Source organism: Boleophthalmus pectinirostris, unplaced genomic scaffold (assembly GCF_026225935.1).
Source record: "Boleophthalmus pectinirostris isolate CB_2022bp ecotype Guang Dong unplaced genomic scaffold, ASM2622593v1 HiC_scaffold_19, whole genome shotgun sequence".
Lineage (NCBI taxonomy): Eukaryota > Metazoa > Chordata > Actinopteri > Gobiiformes > Gobiidae > Boleophthalmus > Boleophthalmus pectinirostris.
In genome coordinates, this window is record NW_026571140.1 from 39,926,512 (window position 1) to 39,949,366 (window position 22,855).

The 22,855-nt window shown below is 39.0% G+C and overlaps 1 protein-coding gene across 1 annotated transcript in view; it reads right to left on the reverse strand.

The window, feature by feature from the left end:
* The window catches only part of LOC129409219 (uncharacterized), a 42,170-nt gene that overhangs the window by 4,943 nt on the left and 14,372 nt on the right, over positions 1 to 22,855 (reverse strand). Inside the window, exons 3-4 of the mRNA XM_055154665.1 lie at positions 21,434 to 21,509; positions 14,998 to 15,076 (exon numbers count right to left, since the gene is read on the reverse strand). Of these exons, the coding sequence (XP_055010640.1) occupies positions 14,998 to 15,076; positions 21,434 to 21,509 (155 nt within the window). The remainder of the gene's footprint in view (positions 1 to 14,997; positions 15,077 to 21,433; positions 21,510 to 22,855) is intronic.

Below are 22,855 nucleotides of genomic sequence, written 5' to 3' on the forward strand. Positions count from 1 at the left end.
TTTATATGAATTTTAACTTTTAAATTTACTTCTTATTTTCTATTATTATTCAATGATTTTTCTACTATGATTAATATTTCATCATTATTATCATTACACTTTATATTGCTTGTCTTTGGTTTTTGAATTATGGTGTTTTGGTACACTGTTTCTTTACCACCTGTCACCCTTGGGTGCTCGCCACGCCCTAGTTAAGACGGACACCTGAGCTCTCATTCTGTTTGCCTGACGAAGGCCGAGTGCCGAAACGTTTCACAGTTTGTTCTAATAAATCTTACAATTTCCAAGTAAGACGGTGTGTGGGATTTTTCTCGATGTTCTTGAGCTGCTCCATCTCCTCCAACGCACACGTCTCAAGTAAATGATGTGCAAAGTTCTCATTTTTTTAAAACTACATTGTACTTTAAAAAAATCATAGTATATTTATATATGAGTATTTATAGAGTTTATAAGAGTTGTAGAAATGTAAACTTTTCCTTTTTAAATGTCTTGACAAGATCTTAGTGTGAATCATTATGGTCAAAACAGAAAGAATTCAGATGATTTGATTCAGTCATTGAGCTTCAAGTCCAAGTCAAGTCCCAAAGTCTTAGTCCATTTTACCAAGTCAAGTCTCAAGTCCTAAAAATAGTGACTCAAGTCTGACCCGAGTCCAAGTCACGACTTGCAAGTCCCCACCTCTGGTTCTTGTAGAGGTGCAAATGCAAGAAAGAGCAATTTAAAAGTGAAAAAATGCACAGCACACTCAGATGTTTTATTGATGTTTTATTTTTAGTAATAGTTTTTTATTCAATAATTTTGCAGCACTACAAAACAAAACAAACAGACTACAGCTCCATAGATCATGACCGAAAAGGTTTAAGCTGAAGTAAAAAAAGTACTTCTAACGCCAAACTAAGGATGAGCATGATTAGTCGACTAAGCGATAATTGATCATTTAGAATTTCGCAGATCACGTTCATTTTAAATCGACAAACTGAAATGTAGGCCGCTGTGTGTAGTGTAAAAGAGATGAGGCTGCGTCTGACACGAACACTGGACTTGTGCCTCACAGTTCCACGTTTGGGCTCTCAGGCTCAGTGTGTGTGTTTACAGCTCATCAGTGTCCCGGTATGATCAGGTTTTTTGAGTCTCTCGGTTTCGTCATGGTGCATGTAAATATAGACAGTATCTCGTTGAGTGTGTCACGCGTCCAAAAGACAAACACTTTTCAGTCTTTTCCTCACAACAGAGGCAAAATAAATAAAGTGACCAACATAAATAAAGGGAATGAAATGATGTTGAATAAAAAGCTGTGCTAAGAGTAAAGAGCAGCACTTTTAGTTTATGCAAATTAGACGTGCAGTTTTAAGTTTCATTTCTGTAAAACATAAACAAATGCGGCAAAGTTGCATTAAACACATTATAATGTCAAACGGGCTGACGTGGCTCTAGAGTGGTTTTAGTTTATAAGTTGTAAACAGGGCTGGGTATCATTAAGAAGTTGCCGATACAATAAATACCTCGATACAGTGAGCTTACGATTCAACACCAAATATTTCGGTTCGATACAGTTCAATAAAAAATAAAAGCTCAATCATTGTTGTGATACTAAAAGTCTTTGTTAATCCACTTCTTGTGCAAAGTTCATATGAAACAAACATTTTAATCATCAAAACAGTGAAAATGTCAAATGTGTCACATAAACAAGTTTCCTTCCTCCAACAAAACTGTAGCAACAAAATAATGCAGTAAAATAAACGATATATCGATAAAGCAGCCTACGATACTGATACGATATCGTCACATTTAATGACACAATACATCGATATTTTGATATTTTGCCACCCCTAGTTGTAAAGATGAGTTTATTTATGTAGATTAGTAATAATGATGATAATTTTAATATAAAAATGTTACTGATTAATCAAAAATCTATCATTAATTCTCCTGACAATTGATTAAGAAAATTTAATCGAATGTCCATCCCTAGTGCAAACTCTATGAAACAATGACAAAATTCAAAAAAAAAAAAAAGCAGCGTATGAACAGCAAGTTTGCATTTACAATTTCATTTATGACTTACTGTAAATATGAGAGACAAAATATAAATTAAAACAAACTAAATTTGATGCATAATTCATTCATTCCAGAGCTCGAAATCTTTCGAAACGCTTTATACTATTTTTTTTTTAAAATAATCATTCAGATTGTTCCGTAAACTAACCCCTCGAACAGAAATACAAACTTTTTTTCCTCTATATATCTTTCTTTTTTTTTTTTTTTTTAATAGTGTTTTAAATTTTATGGCCCAAAGCAAGAAAAATTATCTTTTTACTAGGCTTTTTACTGAAACATTACCATTAAAAAAAAAAAAAAAAAAATTTACATCTTTGCACCTTTAAATTTGGATTTGAGGACAGAAAATGCAACAGAATTTTACTTTTATTTTTAATCACGCATGCAGACATCAGTCCGTTTATTCTTGTGTATTTTGAGTTATAAAAACGTCAGACAAATGAAGCTGTAGTATTTTTTTTATTATCTTGTCTCTGTGTCTCTTTAAAGCTGTAAACACCAGCACATTCCTCTGTCTGCAGCCCCAGCGTGACGTGTGCAGACGCCGTAAATCAGCCGCTTTATTATCAGCGGCAGACACGCACACACAGTCCCCCCAGTCAGATGGACCTGCCCCCCCAACACCGTTACATAATCCCCGAGCCCGCGTCCCATTGGCCCCGGCGCCGAGTAAACAGTCACGTGACCCCGCAGCGTGCTCCGGTACACATGTCTCCGTGGAAACATGTGACCCGGGGGCCATTCACGGGATTTAAATAAAGCGAAGGCCCGCCCACTGAGCCGAGGGACACGCCCACTCCATCGCTAAGCCCCGCCCACTGCCCCACAGCTCACACATGCACAGGCTCCACACACACACCGCACACTCACGCACTCTGCATTAGGTAACAGAGCCGGGCGAGAGCAACAAAAAAGGAAAAGCTCTGTATTTCTAATAAAGCTGCACTATGTAACCTTCTTGTTTCTATGGAGATGTTCCACAGTATGACAGTAAATTCAATTACAGGTGGTTTTATAGCTCAGAAATGCCTAAAAAAAAAAAAAAAACATTCATTCTGACTGTGAGTCTGGTCGCCTTTCCACAGATCTGACCTGTAACTTGGTCTGGTTTGGTCTCCATGGAGATAGAAAGGTCTAATGTCATACTGTGAAACATTCTATTAAAATAAGAAACGAAATGAAAACGTATGTTGTTTGAATCAAGAAAGAAAGATTTAAATCCACATCAAGTTAAAGGTGCACTGTGTAACTTTTCTGGCTTTTCTCCATAGATATTATTATGTTTAGATGTGATCGTTTTGTCTGGAATGTTCCGCAGTATGACTTTAAACAGCTCTAACTTAAATTTATTCAATTACAGGTGGATTTATAGCTCAAAAACACCTAGAAAAACAGACATTCTGACTGTGAGTGGGGTTGCCTTTCCACAGATCTGACCTGTAACTTGGTCTGGTTTGGTCTCCATGGAGATAGAAAGGTTTAAAAAATTATAATAATAACATATAATAACAAACTATTAAAATAAGAAATTAAACGTTATGTTGTTTGAATCAAGAAAGAAACATTTAAATCAAATCTATCCACATCAAGTTAAAGGTGCATTGTGTAACTTTTCCGGCTTTTCTCCATAGAGATGTTATTGTTTTGCCTGGAATGTTCCACAGTATGACTTTAAACAGCTCTAACTTAAATTTATTCAATTACAGGTGGATTTATAACTCAAAGTAGAAAAACAGACATTCTGACTGTGAGCGGGGTCGCCTCTCCACAGATTTGACTTGTAACTTGGTCTGGTTTGGGTTTCAAGAAGACAGAAAGGTTTAATGTCATACTGTGGAACATCCCAGACAAAGCAAGGACATCTCCATGAAGAAAAGCATTTGAAGGACCCTCCACCAGAAAAGTTACACAATGCAGTTTTACGTTTTCGTACATTTCACTGGGATAATTAAACTAAATGTTTTGGTTACGATTCATGGATTGTATTAAAAATATCTTAAAATCAAAGTTAAAAAGGGAATATTGTACTTCTGTGGGGTATTAACTAGTAACATATAATATTTTTAGATCACCATGTTTCCTTTTATTGTTTTGAAAATGCTATATTCGTCTAGAACAGGGGTGTCAAACATACGGCCCGGGGGCTGGATCCGGCCCTCCAAGACCTTTAATCTGGCCCTCGGCTGATTTTCTACTAAAATATTTTAATTATATTTTCTATTAAAATATTGGTAATTTTCTGCGGTGCTTAGCATAGCAGCGTCTCCAGCGTCTCTGTACGTGGCCCCTCCCACCAGAGCAGCACAAATGAAGACTTGTCTCTTTCCAAACGCTCTTAAAGGACGATCGTTTTGACTGTTGACCGTGACACCCTCATCAACAAAATGTCCAAAATGAAAAAAGTGGACACCTCCAAGAAAAATTTACTTATTCCTATTTGCAGACAAGTTAATGTTAAAACTTTGTGTTGAAATTTAATTTTTCTTAAAGTTTCAGGTTGTTCATAATATTATAATATTTTGTAAAAGAAAGAGTTCATCAATAAAATTAAAATTGTAATACATTTGCGTTTCTCTGCACAAATAACCAAAATGATTTTGACACCCCTGGTCTAAAACAAAGTATTAACATGTTTTATAAGTTTCTCTTTAGTTTCTGGGTCTCCCCTCCCTTTGCTCTCTATGCTAAGTCACTCCCCTTCAGAGCACTATCACAATACAATCATTGTTCGTCCCGCTAATGAAACTACTGCACATCGCATCAGGTTTGTGAAGTCGTAGTGCACAGTTTTGTATCATATTTTTGTTTAATATAAGAAGAATTTGTCGTGTGGGTCGTTTGAATGACATTGGTTTGTGGGCGGAGCCTCGTACAGACTCTTACAGCTGACCGTAATGGAAGGTTTTCACACTTTGCACACTTTGTTTTATTTCATTGTTTAACGTTTTGAATGTTTTTATCTTGTGTTGATCCTAATCTGAAGCACTTTGGTCGCCTTGAGTGTTGTAAATAAAGTTTGATTGATCGAATAGAGCCCGGGAGAGATCACTAAATTACTCAAACATGCATGGACGACATCTAAAACCACTTCAGGCATGTTTTTGATGATAAAATTTTTGATAATTAATGATTGAACATTTTCTCTTAAAAATATTTCCTCTATTCAATACCAAAACGTCATAACTAGAAATCAATTTTTTTTTTCTTAAGTTCAAAGCAAGAATTTCGGTTTCAGCCTTTTGTCAATATTCCTCTCCTTTCTATAGAAACACCAGGACGCTTTATCAGATCTGAATCAAGATTAAAAGATTTCTAATAGTCAACGATCGGTAAAAGCGTGTTTTTTGGAGTCGAGCTCAGACTTGAGAGGAAGAAATTGGGCTTTGAAAATTGTTATTAATTAATTTGACAAGGAAAAACAACATTGAAAGTTACACAGTGCACGTTTAATATTCTACATTTTTACTTCGCGTGAGTAAATAAAGAGGGAAAAGCCCTTGTAATCATTAATGAACTCCTTGATAAAAATCTGATTGGTTAAACCCAGAGTCATGCAGACAGGTGATATAAACATACCTGCACATACCTGTCACACACGAAACTGGAACTTAAAACTGAATACTGTAAAAACAAATACTCACGTTATTGTAAAAGAGTTGATTTTTGGGGTAACTGTCCTTTTTTTCTGTAGATTTTGGTTGAACTTGTAATCGAGTGTAGTTATACCCAGATAAGTGGAATAAAATACATTTAAAATCAGAGGAGTAACTGAGAACTGCACAAGTTAAAAGTATTTCAATATTATCCATGTAACTGTACTTTTGAGTCCACATTTTCTGCACTTTTTCCACCTCTGGGAATAACATGTTTTACACTGAACACTGTAAAAATAGAGTTTAAACACTGTAAAAACCTGATGGTGTAGACTGGCACTGGTTTACGAGGCGTTTGGGGATAACTTGTAAAGTACAGAACATGTGACTCTTTAAAATACTCGTGTAAAAACAGCAGAGGACTTATTGTATAGAAAATACTCTGGGGGTTACACGAGAGAAATAGTAGATTTTGGTTGCAAATTTAATTTAAAACAGAAATAACAAATGCTTCGAACACTCATGGACAGTTAAAAGTTTGTCAGATTTAAAAGTCAATCATTTTCAGTTTGTGGGAGCATGGTATATGCGGATTTAAAGCAGGACTAATTTTTACCTTAATTAATGTCTTTCAAAGACCGTCTGATGGTTCCTTATGACATTTTGGGATGTTTGAAGGATACACTGGCACCTCCAGCTGTCTCTGGGCGGAAAAAACAGAGACAGCTGGCTCCGGTACGACAACAACTTTAAAATCTCCAGGTGCTCAATGCTGCATCCATGTTTAGGCGACTTCTGTAAACCCTGAACATGCTCGCTGTGTGATGTCATCTTGTTCTCCAATGCTCATGCGGGACACTTTTGGGGAGTTTAAAGTTCACACTATAGATCACATACAAGTCACATTTAATTGGAAATGTGAGCAACCTTGCAAAAAAAAAAAAAAAATATCAGATTTCACAAAAAAATCTGAATTGAGCTTTAAGTCGCAGTCACAGGCTTGTTTGTATAGAAATGGAAGTTTAACATGATACTGTCCAAAAGTTTGGCACAATTTACACAAGAAACTTATACACTTCTTTCCACAATATTTTAAACATTGTTTCAACAAAATAAAGATGTTTCAATAATCATTTCTGTGTACATTAGAGGAGTTTTGGTCCACTGTACAAGATGACAAAGGAATTTCCCCAGTGTGACATCATGATTACTGTATTTTTCAGACTATAAGGTGCACTTAAAATTCGCAAATTTTCTAAAAAAAATTGACAGTGCGCCTTATAATCCGGTGCGCCTCATGTATTAATTCTGGTTGTGATTACTGACCTCGAACTGATTTTATGTGATACACGGCGCTCAAAAATTTGTCAAAATGTTTTAGAAGGACTTTGGTAAACTACAAAGCATGCAAAATTACGAAGGTTGATGGATTGTCGGAGCATTACGGCTACCGTAGTCAAGAGCCTGAAGTATAGTTCTGCATCGACTCAACGCACACTGCTGCCGTTGCCTTGTCGCAGAAAGAACACACATACTCCAATAAAGTCATGTCTTTTTGTCCAACTGAAGCTGAACTGCATCAGCGCACAAGGAGCAAGCCATTTTTTTCGGTGCTTATAGTTTATGCAAATGAGCCATGTGGTTTTAAGTTTCGCTTCTGTAAAATGTAAACAAACGTGCGCAAAGCTGCATTAAACACATTATTACTCAATGTATATTTGAGTCGTCCTCGTAGGAAATAAAAAAACAAACTTAAATTATCCACCTACATTCACATTCATAATCCATATTCACCAAGACAGTGAGGCAACGCCGGGCGAATTACGCAATAATTTGCCGATGAATCGTGGACGTCTGGGCTAAGGATCAGTCTCAAGTATTGTCCATTTGTTTCACTTTAATGCGTCTTATAATCCAGTGCAGCTTACAGTCCAAAAAATTTGGTAATTTTGAAATGTTTTAAAATTTGAAACCTAATTAAATTCCCAAAAATCTAAAATATAATGATCTTAACAATGTTGATGAAGTGTCTATACGTGATAGAACGGCGAGACTCAAACCCTCAACCATCTCCTCGGTGGGTGTTCAACTCTGATTATTTAAAGTACATTTTCATGTTTTAATACTTTCGTCTCTTTACAGGTTTGGCTCGGGTTCTCACAGCCGTTTGCACAACTTTTATAGATCGTCCATAAATCGTGCAGCGACGGTGTGAATCTGCTGACAGTTCTGTTTGTGGAAGCTCAGACCTGGTCCAGTTTAAACCAGAGGGACTTTATGAGTGGAAATCTCCCCCGTTTCTACCCCTCGCTCCCTCTGCGTTTGGGTTTCCTGACAGAGACGCCGTTTTTAGGACTTTTGACCATTCAAGACTTAATTTTTTTTTTATGTTAAATTAGAGCTGCAAGATGTAAGCAAAAGAATCGAAAACACAATTCGCAAATCACAAGGGCTGTAAATGAAAACTTTATATAATTTCTTTGCAAGATTATACTGTATTATTTTGTGTAAAAGCTGCTAAAATCCGTGTATCATTCGTTTATTTGTTTTTTAAAATAAAACCAAAAATAAGAAAATGAAAAAAATAACTGTTTTCTTCATTATTTGTCTCCAAAACCAAAATGAAAAAACAGATAACGATTTGTTTTTTTCAGTTTTCGATTTTGTGTTTAAATGAAGAATGGAAAAAAATGAATAACGGCTGTTTCCTGTTTACGTGACTTCCATATGGACTGAACCAGAACTGATCCAGGTCTGGGACCAGAGCGGGACTGAGACCGGGACCAGCCCGAGACTGAGATCAGAACTGAAACCAGGACCAGATCAAGACTGAGACCAGACCGGGACCACAGCGGGACTGAGACCGGGACTGAGACCGAGACCAAACCAGGACCAGGACCAGACCAAGACTGAGATCAGAACTGAAACCTGTGACCAGACCGAGACTGAGACCAGAGCGGGACCAGAGTGGGACTGAGACCGAGACCAGCCCGAGACTGAGATCAGAACTGAAATCGGGACCAGACCGAGACTGAGACCAGACCGGGACCAGAGCGGGACTGAGCCCACTGGAGGCTCAGAGCCCACGGCAGGGCCAGAGCTTGAAGCTGAAGCTCGGAGTTAAAGCTCGGAGTCCGCCCTGATCCTGCTCTAGTCCCGCTCTAGTCCAGGTCTGGTCCCGGTCTGGTCCCGGTCTGGTCCCGGTCTGGTCCCGGACCTGGATCAGTCCTGGTTCAGTCCGTATGCAGCTCAAAAGTCCGGCATCGCAGTCACGGAAGTCATGTAAACGGGAAACGGCCTTTATCAGGTTTTTCCATTCTTCATTTAAACACAAAATCGAAAACTGAAAAAACAAATCATTATCTGTTTTTTCATTTTGGTTTTGGAGACAAATAATGAAGAAAACTGTTGTTTTTTTGTTTTCTTATTTTTGGTTTTATATTGAAAAACAAATGAACGAATGATACACGGATTTGCAAACCCTGTAGTTTAAACCTCAACAAACATCTTCTGAAATGCCTGGGATTCTTGTATTAGTTTATCAGTTCATATTTCAGTCTTTTCTCAAATGTTTACGTTCCTGGGATTGTTTAAAATGTGAATGCTGCTATTAAGTTCATTCAAATCAAATCAGTGGCAAATATTAGATACTAGATATTTTTTCACATAATTATTCGCAGTTCAGCACCGCACCCGCCCATTAACCTGTGATTATATCAAAATTAGACCCACACCCGCCCGGAGTCGTTAATACTCCACCCATTACCCGCCTGTGCCCAAGATAAATCAACACAGATTAAAATCATTCTAACTGAAGCATCCACCAGAATATGAATTAAAAAGTTACGACTTCAAGAATTACAATCACAAAATGAAATTAAACAGTTTCGCTTTCTTCAGTACGAACACAAATTCACAGAGGCGACTCGACTGTCATCACTTCACAGGAATTATTTACTGAGCAGGAGAAACATTGATTGAGATGCCGGACTTTTGTGCCACACACGCCACGGACTAAACCAGGACTAACCTAGGACTGATTCCAGGACTGAACCAGTAGATCTAAACCAGGACTGAACTAAGACTAAACCAGGACTAAACCAGCACTGACTGTTGGGACGGGCTCGGAGGTGCGCCCGTGTAGCCTGTCGGGTGACCACAGGCGAAAGGACCAGCACAGAGCTCCGTTCCCCACGGAGGTAAGCGCAGCCCTCACCTGATTGTGCCTTGCTGACACCCTGCTTCACGGGCTCGGGGTTCTCTCTCTCAAGTCCAAGATTAGTCCTGGTTTAGACCTGGTTTAGACCTGATTTAGACTTGGTTTAGACCTGTTTTAGACCTGATTTAGACCTGATTAAGACTGATTTAGACTTGGTTTAGTCCTGGTGTAGTCCTGGTGTAGTCCTGGTGTAGTCCTGGTGTAGTCCTGACCCACCCGTGTGTAATCACTACCCGCTCGCAAAATTCCAGAACGTCAAAATCCACCCGTTTCAGCAACCATTTGCAGGTACCCGGTGCAGGTCTCTGGGGTTGGGTATCATTAAGACGTTGCCAATACGATACATTCCTCGATACATAGACCATGATTTGATACAGTGCACTTTCAATTCAATATGATTCGATACGATATATATTTCAAATTTATTCGATGTGGTTCAGTGAAAAACAAAGGCTAAATCATGGCTGTGATACTAAAAGTCCACTGAGTTTGTGCAACGTTAACATGAAAATCCCCCATTTTAGTCAAAACGATGAAAATGTCAACACAATTGCAGCTCTTACACAACATAATTTTGTAAAATGTACCTAAAAATACTCTTGGCGATATATCGATACAGCAGCCCACGATAACGATACTGTATCATCACATTAAACAATACGATATATCGATATTTTTATATTTTTGCACACCTCTAGATTAAAAAACTACCAATCACTGACGCACTACAATCGTATAAACATACATTTGTGACGTGTATTGCCCAAGGACACAAAAACAGTGCTGGTGCCTATATAAACTAATGTAAAAGCAGTAATAATGTATTCATCAGCAGATCTTTAGGTTCCACTGGCAGCGGGTCAGACGTGGTTTAGTCCCGGTTCAGATCTGGACCACAGACGGACTCAGTGTGTGTGGTCCAGGTCTGATCCAGAGACCCAGGTCACGGCCGACTGCAGCCCCACGGAGAGGCACCGACGCTGGGGTAACTTCAGCAGAGGGAGGGGGTCAGGGTCTGGAGACGTTTGTTTTCACTGCAGTAAATCCAACTTTTTATAAGGATTAGCAGCTCCACATGCGGCGTCAGCTGTGGAAATGTAAACTGTAAAGGTGAGTTTTCTGGTGGAGGGTCCGTCACCTGCTTCTTGTTTCTATGGTGATGTCATTGCTCTGCTTTAAATAATGTTCCACAGTGTGACGTTAAACAGTTCTACTTTACATTTATTCAATTACAGGTGGTTTTATATCTCAAAAATACCTAGAAAAACTGATATTTTTTCTAATCTTTTTCTTCTATTAATTGTTCTGAATTTTATATTTTGGAATTAACATATTGTCCTTCATGTTTACGTGGAAATAATAATTCTAAATTGCCTTTATTTAATTCCGCTCAACGTCTGGGGGTCGGGAAGATTCTGATTGGACAGAGACACGAATGTATTTACATCGACCGGGAGAAAACGCACACTTCTGCTGCTACCGGCTTTTCTGTCATCTTGGTTTGTCGTTACGCCACGAACACAAACAAGATCCGAACTTTTTATGCAGTGGTTCGGAAAATAATGAAACAGCATCTAGAGAATTCTCTCATCACACTTTACGTCTGTCGGCTGAGGAGGAGAAGGAAAGAGTGTCGGAGAAGGAGGAGGAAGAAAAACTGAGTCTGAGGCTGCTCTACCTCAGCCCACTCCCACATCCCACTCACAAATCCAAAGAGACGTGGAGGAAAGTCCGAAGCCAGGACTGGTGGAGCCGGATCGTCCGGATCGTTCCAGAAGAGCGACACAACGAGCGTGTACCGAACAACCGGAATTATTTTTAAGAAGAATAAACGTTTACATCAGGGGTGTTAAACTCACATTCACAGAGGCCAAAATTAAAAAGTGAGACTAAGTCATGGGCCAAACTAAATATTTACTGAAAAATGTCAACAACTTCTGCATGTTTTCTCTTCTTTCGAGATATGTAATGTTGAACTTTTTCTTATTAAAATAATATCTGCAGAAAGAACAAAAAAGTCCAAAGTTCCAATCAGTGGGAGCAGGTAAAGGGTGCTCTTGGAAAAAAAGATCAAAACTAAAACACAACGGACTCCAGGCGCTCCAAAGAAGTAGAAAAAGTTAAAAATCGCACAAGGAAAAATGTAGTTAAAAGGCCTTTATTTGAATGGCCAAAGCCGACATGTTTCGACCTTAACTAGTCTTCATCAGTTCTAGCCCGCACAAGGAAAAACTAAAATTTTCCTCGTGCGATTTTTTACTTTTTCTACTTCTTTGGAGTGCCTGGAGTCCATTGTGTTTTAGTTTAAATGTTTAATAATAGTTTTGCTTAAACATTGAATCCAGAACAAGCAAAAGATAAAATAAGAACAAAATTATATAAATAAATAAATAATGTCCCTGTAGCCGACGGGCAGCTCTAATACATATTTGATAAGATCTCGCGGGCCAAATATAATTGTATTGTGAGACAAATCTGGCCCCCGGACCAGAGTTTGACATGTCTGGTTTACATGATCGAGGAATGAATTAATTCGGCTTCAAAATCGGAATAAACCACCCACTTATTTTAGAATAAAATTTAATTACGAATAATAATTTTCAGTAGGAATTAAGTGTTTACATGGTCTTTTGAAAGCGTAATACATTTTTATTCAGAATTAAAGAGAGTTTGATGGATCCTCCACCAGAAAAGTTACACAATGCACCTTTAATTTCCAGAAGATGAGCTATACAGACTTTTTATAATTGTCATTTTAAACCAAAAACATTAAAACATTTGTTCCTCAACAGTCAGAGGATTGGCTGTAGACGTTTCCATTAAAAAAAAAAAAAAAGCTGATTATTGATCCTTAGAACTGCCTGAACCTTGATTAAAATTCAATCAGGTGTTCAGCCAAAGCGTGAAAGAATTTTATAATGTTTCCTGATAAAAACAGATCTGAAATTGTGTGTTTTTTGTTAGATTAATAGTCCTTTACCGCTCTAATCCCTCATCCCTCGCTCATTAACCGCAGTGCATCTGCTGCCTTTGATAACGTCGCCTCTGATTTAAAACCCAGCACTTTCGGGAGTTTCCTGTTTTTGTTCGAGCCTCTCTTTTTTTTCTGCTCCATTGTCCCTGAGATCTGCTCCTACATCTGGGATCAAACGCGTTCAAGGAGACGGAGAGGGGCATTCTGGGATTGTTTGTAGTCTACACAGGGGGGCACGCAGGAACAGGAAATGACGAGAGAGAGGAGGTAAAAATTTATGATGCGATTGTGAACTTTTGCCACCTGGGAAGTGTTAATGTTTTATAACTTTTTGCTTGTTTAGTTTTCAAATCATTTAAAATAATACTTAAAGACATATTTTTTAATATTTTGTAGTGGCGTTTGGTTACAGATCAGAAAAAAAAAAGGTCCTACAGCTATAAATTTTATGAATACCAGATTCCGGATACCAGCTCTTTTGTTTACGTTTTGTTTATATGAAGATTCAGAATCGTCGGAATTTTCTGGATTTTCCCCATAACATTTATTTTATTTTGGACAATAGGATGTGAGGGACAAAAATATGGATGATTTAGATATTAAGGAATAGACTCGATACTCGATACCACAATGATGATAATAAAAACAAAACTCTTTTTTAAGACAACAGAATGTGATTTTCAACATTAAATCATAGTATTTTGTTTTCTATTCTCATGTGGACTTATATCTGTGTGTATATCTGTGGTCCAGGTCGGTTCCATGGGCGTGTACTAGTCTACGTGCTCTTATACTTGTTTTTCGTGAAATCTAGGTCGTCCAGGTAGGATCCGTCGCAAAGAAGAAATTCAATTCTGTTTTTTGGTCAAATATGTGTCAGAGCCCTGCACCGGGTCGGATACGGGCAAATGGTTGCTGAAACGGATGGGTTTTAATGTTATGGAATTTTACAGGTGGGTAGTAATTACACACAGGCGGGTCAGGACTACACCAGGACTAAACCAGGTCTAAACCAGGTCTAATCTTGGACTTGAGAGAGAGAGAATCCCGAACTCGTGGAGCAGGGTGTCCACAAAGCGTGATCGGGCGACGGCTGCGCTTACTTCCGTGAGGCGCGGAGCTCTACGCCGGTCCTTTCTCCTGCGGTCACTCAACCGTCTACGCGGGGGCACTTCCGAGCCAGTCCCAACAGTGAGTCGTGGTTCAGTTCTGGTTTAGTCCTTGTTTAATCCTGGTTTAGTCCTGTTTTAGTCCTAGTTCAGTCCTGGTTTAGTCCTAGGTTTGTCCTGGGTTAGTCCTAGCCTGATTCATCAGCCAGTTTCACTTCGTAAAGACTGTATGACCTCGCAGCATTAGGATTCGTTCGCTCGACGGTAGGCGGGTACTTTTTTTTCATTTAGCCATTGCTGCTATTTGGTCTTGACGTATGTGATGCCAATAACTGGGATAACTATTAAGCTTTTCCCAAATCCCGTAGGACGAAGGGCAATAACGTCTTTCCCCTTGATAAAATTCACCAAACATTCTCCTTGTTCTGGCCTCAAATCTTCGATCTCGGGAATCCTTGACAACACAGAATGTATGGCTCTTCACTGATTGGCTGGTGTCCAGACTCGCACTTCCGGGGTTCTTGCCAACCATCTAGTGTATTCCGAATCCTGACCTAATTGCTGGAGAGAAATGACACTGAGTGGAGGCACTAGGTGGCGCCAGCCCGGATAGTTTAGTACTGGGTTAGTCCTGGTTTAATCCTGGTTTACTCCTGGTAGGAGATTTACAGCAGACTGTGGTCCCGTGCTGCTCTCTCGTCTGTGTTGGTACATCTTCTTGTGAAGTTTGGCTGTTTTGTTTCTCTAATGTAACGCTCACTGAAGTCCTCGCTACACTGAATGGAGGAGACCACATCGCTTTGTTTGTGGCTCAGTGTTTTGTCTTTGTTCTGATGCAGCTCAAGATCAGACTAAAGCTACTCAAGAAAGGTTTGTTTCTGTCCTGTGATTGCAACTTTTTTAGTATCGATACCTGCTCAAATGAGTATCTAGTTTCGGAACTTACAGTATCTGATTTTTGATACTTTATACAACCTTAATAAACAGAGACTCCTGTCGTTATTATGCAGAGTCGTGTAGTCGTGCTACTGGAGCAGTTCTTACCCTGAGGCTGGACTCTGCAAAACTCCCAGGATCCTCTGTATTCGGTCCATGGCCAAACTCTCCTGGAAACTGCTCAGACCTGAGACACAGAAAATCACTTTACATCACTATTCTCTCACACTTTTAATAAAAAAAAATATATATATATAGAGAGAAAAATTATTAGTTAATACTCAGACTCACGAAACAGCTTAAAAAAAACGGCTCAAAACAGACCTTTCCCTCACAGTCCCCGCACATGACCGCTCCTCATCATTATTTTGTCTGTCCTGTCCTTGTTTTATTGTTACTTTATTGCGTCTTTGTGTTACCGTGAAAAGCACTACCGGTATATAAACATGAAGTATTATTACTTTTACTGGCGTGGCTTCTCAAAGTGTCATCGTAATTCATTCTAAACTCTTTCTGTGTTGAGGTGTGGACAGAGGCGTGGGGCCTGGGAGGGTTTTATTTATTTATTTATTCATTTTTTTGTCTGTTGTTGAAGGTGCATTGTGTAACTTTTTGGTTGGGGAATCCATCACCTGCTTGTTTCTTTGGATACATCATTTACTCCTTAAACAGCTCTACTTTACATTTATTCAATTACAGGTGGTTTTATAGCTGAAAAATACCTCAAAAAACATGAATTCCGACTGTGAACAGGGTCGCCTCTCCACAGATCTGACCCGTAACTTGATCATTCCAGACAAAGCGATAACATTTGACGGAAAAATTACACAATACACCTTCAAATATTCAAATTTAAATGAATAAAAATACCAAAAATAATGAGTGTTGGGAAGGTGACTTTTAAAATGTATTCCCCTACAGATTACAGATTACACACCCCAAAATGTAGTTTGTAACGTAATCCATTAAATTACTTAAAGTGAGTAATGTAATCTGAATACTTTGGATTACTTGATTTGCTGTAGAGAAGCAAAGATTAAGAAATCGTAACATAAGATGTTTTGTCTGATAAAAGAAAATAAAAAAGCCCAGACTTTACTGAACCAAATTAAAAAATATTATTGATAGAAGAAGAGGAACACGTCCACACAACATGGTTAAATCCTGTTTTAGTCCTGGTTTAGTCCTGGTTTAGTCCCGGTTTAGTCCCGGTTTACTCCTGGTTTAGTCCCAGTTTAGACCTGGTTTAGACCTGGTTTAGCCCTGGTTTTAGTCCTGGTTTTAGTCCTGGTTTAGTCCTGGTTTAGACCTGGTTTAGATCTAGTTTAGACCTGGTTTAGACCTGGTTTTAGACCTGGTTTTAGACCTGTTTTAGACCTGTTTTAGACCTGGTTTAGTCCTGGTTAATCCTGGTTTAGACCTGGTTTTAGTCCTGGTTTTAGTCCTAGCTTAGATCTAGTTTAGACCTGGTTTTAGTCCTGGTTTAGTCCTGGTTTAGACCTGGTTTAGACCTGGTTTAGACCTGGTTTAGACCTGGTTTAGATCTAGTTTTGACCTGGTTTTAGACCTGGTTTTAGACCTGTTTTAGACCTGTTTTAGACCTGGTTTAGTCCTGGTTTAGTCCTGGTTTAGACCTGGTTTAGATCTAGTTTAGTCCTGGTTTTAGACCTGGTTTTAGACCTGTTTTAGACCTGGTTTAAACCTGGTTTAGTCCTGGTTTAGACCTGGTTTAAATCTAACTTAGACTTGGTTTAGTTTCCAGCAATGAGTGGAATTACCAAAAAAAGAAAAAAAAGAAAGAAAAAAAAGGGGGATATAGCCCAAAATGTGAAAACAGGAAAATCCCACCGTGTAATCCATTTATTTCAACAAAGTAACTGTAATCCAATTACCACTCACTGAAACAGTAACTGTAACCGAATACAGTTACTCATAATTTGTACTCTGATTATGTAACTCCGGTACATGTAATCTGTTACTCCCCAACACTGAAAATAATTCATTCTAAACTCTTCGTTGATCAGATCCTCCCAGCTCTAAAGTCGACTACGACAAGACAAAACTAAAATGTGATGTTTTGAATCCGTCTCATTGAAAAACACAGCTCAGACCTTGTGCTGAGAGCGGAGTAAAACCACAGTCTGAGGTCTGTTTATGTAACTGCTCCTGCCCTGACCTTGAGACTTTTCTATTGACTGTACGACTCCTGAAGAGGCGCACGAGGCTCCAGGACCAGGCTCTTATGAAACTGACGAAAACGTTGCGTCAGATCTACTTAATAAATCAGGTTTTAACCAGTTGTGTGAAGCAGACGAGGTCAAATCGAATCAATTTAAAAGAAAAACTCCAAAGAAACATTCTGTCCCTTTTGGCAAATGGAACATCAGTGAATCCGTGTGTCATTTGTTCATTTTGTTTTTCAAAATAAAAACAAAAATAAGAAAATTAAAAAAAACAACTACTTTTTAAATTATTTGTCTCTAAAACCAAAATGAAAAAAAAAACCCCAAAAACAACAGATACTGTTTCCTGTTTCCATGACTTAAACTGCGATGCCGGACTGAACCAGGACTGAACCAGGACTGAACCAGGACTGAACCAGGACTAAAACAGGACTAAAACAGGACTAAACCGGAACCAGACCAGGACTGAGACCAGACCAGGACTGAGGAGTTTGGGACCAGGACCAGACCAGGCCGTGTTTGAGACCGGGACTGAGACCGGGACTGAGACCGGGACTGAGACCGGGACTGAGACCGAGACCAGACCGGGATCATACCAGGACCAGACCGTGTTTGAGACCGGGACTGAGACCGGGACTGAGACAGGGACCAGACCAGGACTGAGACCAGGACCAGACTGAGACCAGACTGGGACTGAGACCGGGACTGAGACAGGGACCAGACCGGGACCAGACTGGGACTGAGACCGAGACCAGACCGGGACCAGACCAGGACCAGACCGGGACTGAGACAGGGACCAGACCAAGATTGAGACCGGGACCAGACCGGGACCAGACCGGGACTGAGACAGGGACCAGACTGTGACTGAGACCGGGACCAGACCGGGACCAGACTGGGACTGAGACCAGGACCAGATCGGGACTGAAAACGGTTCAGTCCTGGTTTAGTCCTGGTTTATTCCGGCATCGCAGTTTACGTCACGTAAAAGGGAAACAGCCATTATCCTTTTTTTTCCATTCTTCATTTAAACACAAAATCAAACACTGAAAAAAACTAATCAGTATCTTTTTTTTTTCATTTTGGTTTTGGAGACAAATAAGGAAATATTAGAAAAACGAATGAACAAATGACACACGGATTTCAGTTCATGCTCAGTTATTGAAATAAACATTGTCTAATAATAACTGAAATAATAAGAGGCATTACACAAAACTGACTCTTGTGAGCTTTAAGTCGTGTTATAATGTCATTTCCTCCTCAAAAACAGACCTGGAGTTGCGTTTTGTTTCATTCCCACATGTTTGAGTAACACTTCATTATTAGTCTGTTACATCTCCAAAGCTCAAAATGCTCAGTTCCACCTTGTGATGTCATGAAGCTGTAGTTTTCAAGTTAACAACTGCCTTTTACCTTCTGTTCAGTAGAGATCAGCAATTCCACGACTGAAATCATCCAAATGATTCTGGTGAAGGTGTATGGAATTTAACAGAGTGGAATTCTTCCTGTATTAACACATGACATCACAAGGTGGAATAGAGTGTTTTGTTGGTTAAAACTCAGTGAAAATCTGCAGGGTTTGTGTGTTAAACATGTGTGAATGAAACAAAACACAACTCCAACTATGTTTGTGATGAGGAAACTACACAGCAAAAACTGGAGGGTTAAAATTTCAGGGTAAAATATTGTTGTTTTTAACACAAAAAGTGTGATTTTAACTATTTGAAAGTTAAATGGGGGTTTGAGTTGGGGTCATTTACCAGAGTTGAAATGGTTGAAGTTAATTTGACTTTCCCCAGTGTTAATTCAACTTTCCCTTAGTGTTAATTCAACTTTCCCTTAGTGTTAATTCAACTTTCCCCAGTGTTAATTCAACTTTCCCCAGTGTTAGTTCAACTTTTCTAGTGTTAATTCAACTTTCCCCAGAGTTAATTCAACTTTTCTCTGTTAATTCAACTTTTCTAGTGTTAATTCAACTTTTCTAGTGTTAATTCAACTTCTCTCGTGTTAATTCAACTTTTCTAGTGTTAATTCAACTTCTCTTAGTGATAATTCAACTTTCCCCAGTGTTAATTCAACTTTCCCTTAGTGTTAATTCAACTTTCCCCAGTGTTAATTCAACTTTCCCCAGTGTTAATTCAACTTTCCCCAGTGTTAACTTTTCTAGTGTTAATTCAACTTTCCCCAGAGTTAATTCAACTTTTCTCGTGTTAATTCAACTTTTCTCGTGTTAATTCAACTTTCCCCAGTGTTAATTCAACTTTCCCCAGTGTTAATTCAACTTTTCTCGTGTTAATTCAACTTTTCTAGTGTTAATTCAACTTTTCTCGTGTTAATTCAACTTTCCCTAGTGTTAATTTGGCTCCACTTTAAACTCCTGTAAGAGAAAACCACTTTGAACCAGTTTTGTTCATAATTTCATCTTAAATTAACTAAAATAAAGCGTAAAATTAAACAACCTCTGTGTATTGTTTTGCTAAATCAGGTTAACTCTACAAAGTGTTATCCGTTTACTCTCAAATCGTTAATATAACTCTAAATTTCGGGGTTAAACAGGAACTTTGGTCCAGTGTTACTTAATTAACATTTCCAAAAAAAAAATTAATTAACTCTAGAACAGATTGGACTCATATAAACCCTGAGAAAATGTTAAAATTGATTCTGTGAGAGTCAATTTTAACACTAGACCTTTTGCTGTGAGCATTATAACAAGCATCAGAAAATATGGGCCCTTTAAAGGTGCAATGTGTAACTTTTCTGGATCTACAGATGCATTTTTTTCTTTCCCAGAAATGTTCCACAGTTTATTTATGTGCTATTATTTTTTATTTGTGTGTTTAATATTACAAGACATAATTCTTAAGTCAAAACTGCATTCTTACTTTGAACTAGCTCTCCACCTCTCCACAGACCTGACTTGTAACTTGGTCTGCTGGTGTTCGAGGCCTCCACGGAGATAGATATGTTTAATACCAAACTGTGGACCATTTCAGGCAAAGCAATAAAATCTCCATGGCGACAAGAAGATGGCAAACCTCCGCCAGAAAGTTACAGAGTGCGTATTTAATCTAAAAAAAATGACAGATCTTTAACGGTGTATTTTGTAATTTTTCTGGCGGAGGGTGAAAATGATATTGCTTTGTCCGGAATGTTTCACAATCCATGTATCATTCGTTCATTTGTTTTTCAAAATAAAACCAAAAGTAAGAAAATTAAAAAACAACAACTATTTTCGTCATTATTTGTCTCCAAAACCAAAATGTAAAAACAGATAATGATTTGTTTTTTCAGTTTTTGTGTTTAAATGAAAAATAGAAAAAACGGATAACGGCCGTTTTCCGTTTACGTGACTTCCATGACTGCGATGCTGGACTTTTGCACCACGTACGGACTGAACCAGGACTGATCCAGGTCTGGGACCAGACCGAGACCAGCCCAGGACCAGGGCGGACTCCACTTCTAGCTCCGGCCCTGCTGTGGGCTCTGAGCCTCCAGCCTGGTCCCGGCCTGGTCTTGGTCTCAGTTCCGGTCTCAGTTCCGGTCTCAGTTCCAGTCCCGGTCTCAGTCCCGGTCTGGTCCCGGTCTGGTCCCAGTCTAGGTCTGGTCCCGGTTTCAGTTCTGATCTCAGTCTCAGTCTGGTCCTGGTCTGGTCCCGGTCTCAGTCTCGGTCTGATCCTGGTCTCAGTCTCGGTCTGATCCCGGTCCTGGATCAGTCCTGGTTCAGTCCGTATGCGGTGCAGAAGTCCGGCATCGCAGTCACGGAAATCACGTAAACAGGAAGCGGCCGTTATCCGTTTTTTTCGATTTTTCATTTAAACACAAAATCGAAAACTGAAAAAACGAACCATTATCTGTTTTTTCATTTTGGTTTTGGAGACAAATAATGAAGAAAACTGTTGTTTTTTCGTTTTCATATTTTTGGTTTTATATTGAAAAAGCGAATGAACGAATGACACGGATTTTTCACAGTACGGCATTAAACCTTCCATCTTCACGGAGACCAAACCAGACCGAGTTACGGGTCAGATCTGTGGAGAGGCGTCCCCAGCAGTCAGAATTCATGTTTTTCTACGTATTTTTGAGCTTTAAAACCACCTGTAATCGAATAAATGTAAAGTAGAGCTGTTTAATGTCACACTGTGGAACATTCTAGACAGAGCAATGACATTTCCATAGCAACAGACGCTGAATCAAAAAGTTACACACCTTTAAAGCTGCATAAGAAAACAAAAAAAAACATTCTGAAAGCAGCAGAACAATAGGAACTCCGTGTTCCAGGATAATAATAGTAATCACTCGTGTTTTAAATATCCTAAAGCAGCAGGTACTACAGCAGAAAGCGTAACCACGGCGACGGCACTTACGGTCGGAGTACCTGCCCGACTTCAGCCCTCTCAAGATGGCGGCCAGCGGGGGGAGGTAGCGCTGCAGCTCGGAGCACTGCGCGGGAGATAGAAGAAAAAAAAGAAAAAAGGGACACATGTAATTAGAAGGACAATCGAGAGCCGAGCGGAGGGTCTAAGTACAGGTCTGGGCGGCGAGGAGGGCGGATCATTACAGCCTGTCGACGGCCCGGAGAGGAGCATAACGAGAGCGGTAAAGACACAAGCGGCAATTAACGCCGCGGGATGAACCGAAGCTCTGGTCTATTTGGGTTACAGGAACTTCTGCGGAAAATATTTTAAAATTCTGGGCGTAACATATTTTTTTGGAGCTTTTTACCTTAATATCATGTTGTTCCCTCATCAAAAACATGTCTGAAGTGGTTTAATCTTTGCATGTTTGAGTAATTTAGCGATCTCGCCCACCTATCCTGAACCCTCCTTACGGTTTACTGTAAGATTCTGTGAAATGTTCAACTTTTACACAACAACTTAGGGCTCGGTAACATTAAGAAGTTGCAGATACGATAAATACTTCGGTACAGAGGCCATGATGCAATACGTTTTTCAATTCAATATGATTTGATACGATATATTTAAATTTGATTTGATACAGTTCAATAAAAATAAAGGCTAAATCAGGGGTGTCAAACTAATTTTGGTCCGGGGGCCATATCCAACCGACTTTGATCCCAAAGGGGCCAGAAAAAAAAACCCTCATGTCATATAAACCCCAAAAATAACAATAAGTTCATATTATTATATTAATATTTGTGCAGAAAAACGCAAATCTATTACAGAAATCTTTTTTAATTGATGAACTCTTTCTTTTACAAAATATTATAATATTATGAACAACCTGAAACTTTAAGAAAAATGCAATTTAAACACAATGTTTTAACATGAACTTGTATGCAAACAGGAATAAGTCAATTTTTCTTGGTAAATCCTGCACTCGGCTCCACTTTTCTCATTTTTGACATTTTGTTGATGAGGGTGTCACGGTCAAAAGTCAAAACGATCGTCCTTTAAGAGCGTTTAGAAAGAGACAAGTCTTCATTTGTGCTGCTCTGGTGGGAGGGGCCACGTACAGAGACGCTGGAGACGCTGCTCTGATAAGCACTGCAGAAAATTACCAATATTTTAATAGAAAATATAATTAAAATATTTTTTGTAGTAAATCAGCCGAGGGCCGTATGTTTGACACCCCTGGGTTAAATCATCGCTGTGATAATAAAAGTCTTTGTTGAACCGCTTCTTTTGCAAAGTTCATATGAAACACAAACATTTTACTCATCAAAACAGTGAAAATGTCCAATTTATTGCATGAATTTTCCTTCCTCTGAACAAGCAACACAACCCATGGCGTGTTTTTAGGGTCATTTTTGTAAGTTCAATCTTGGT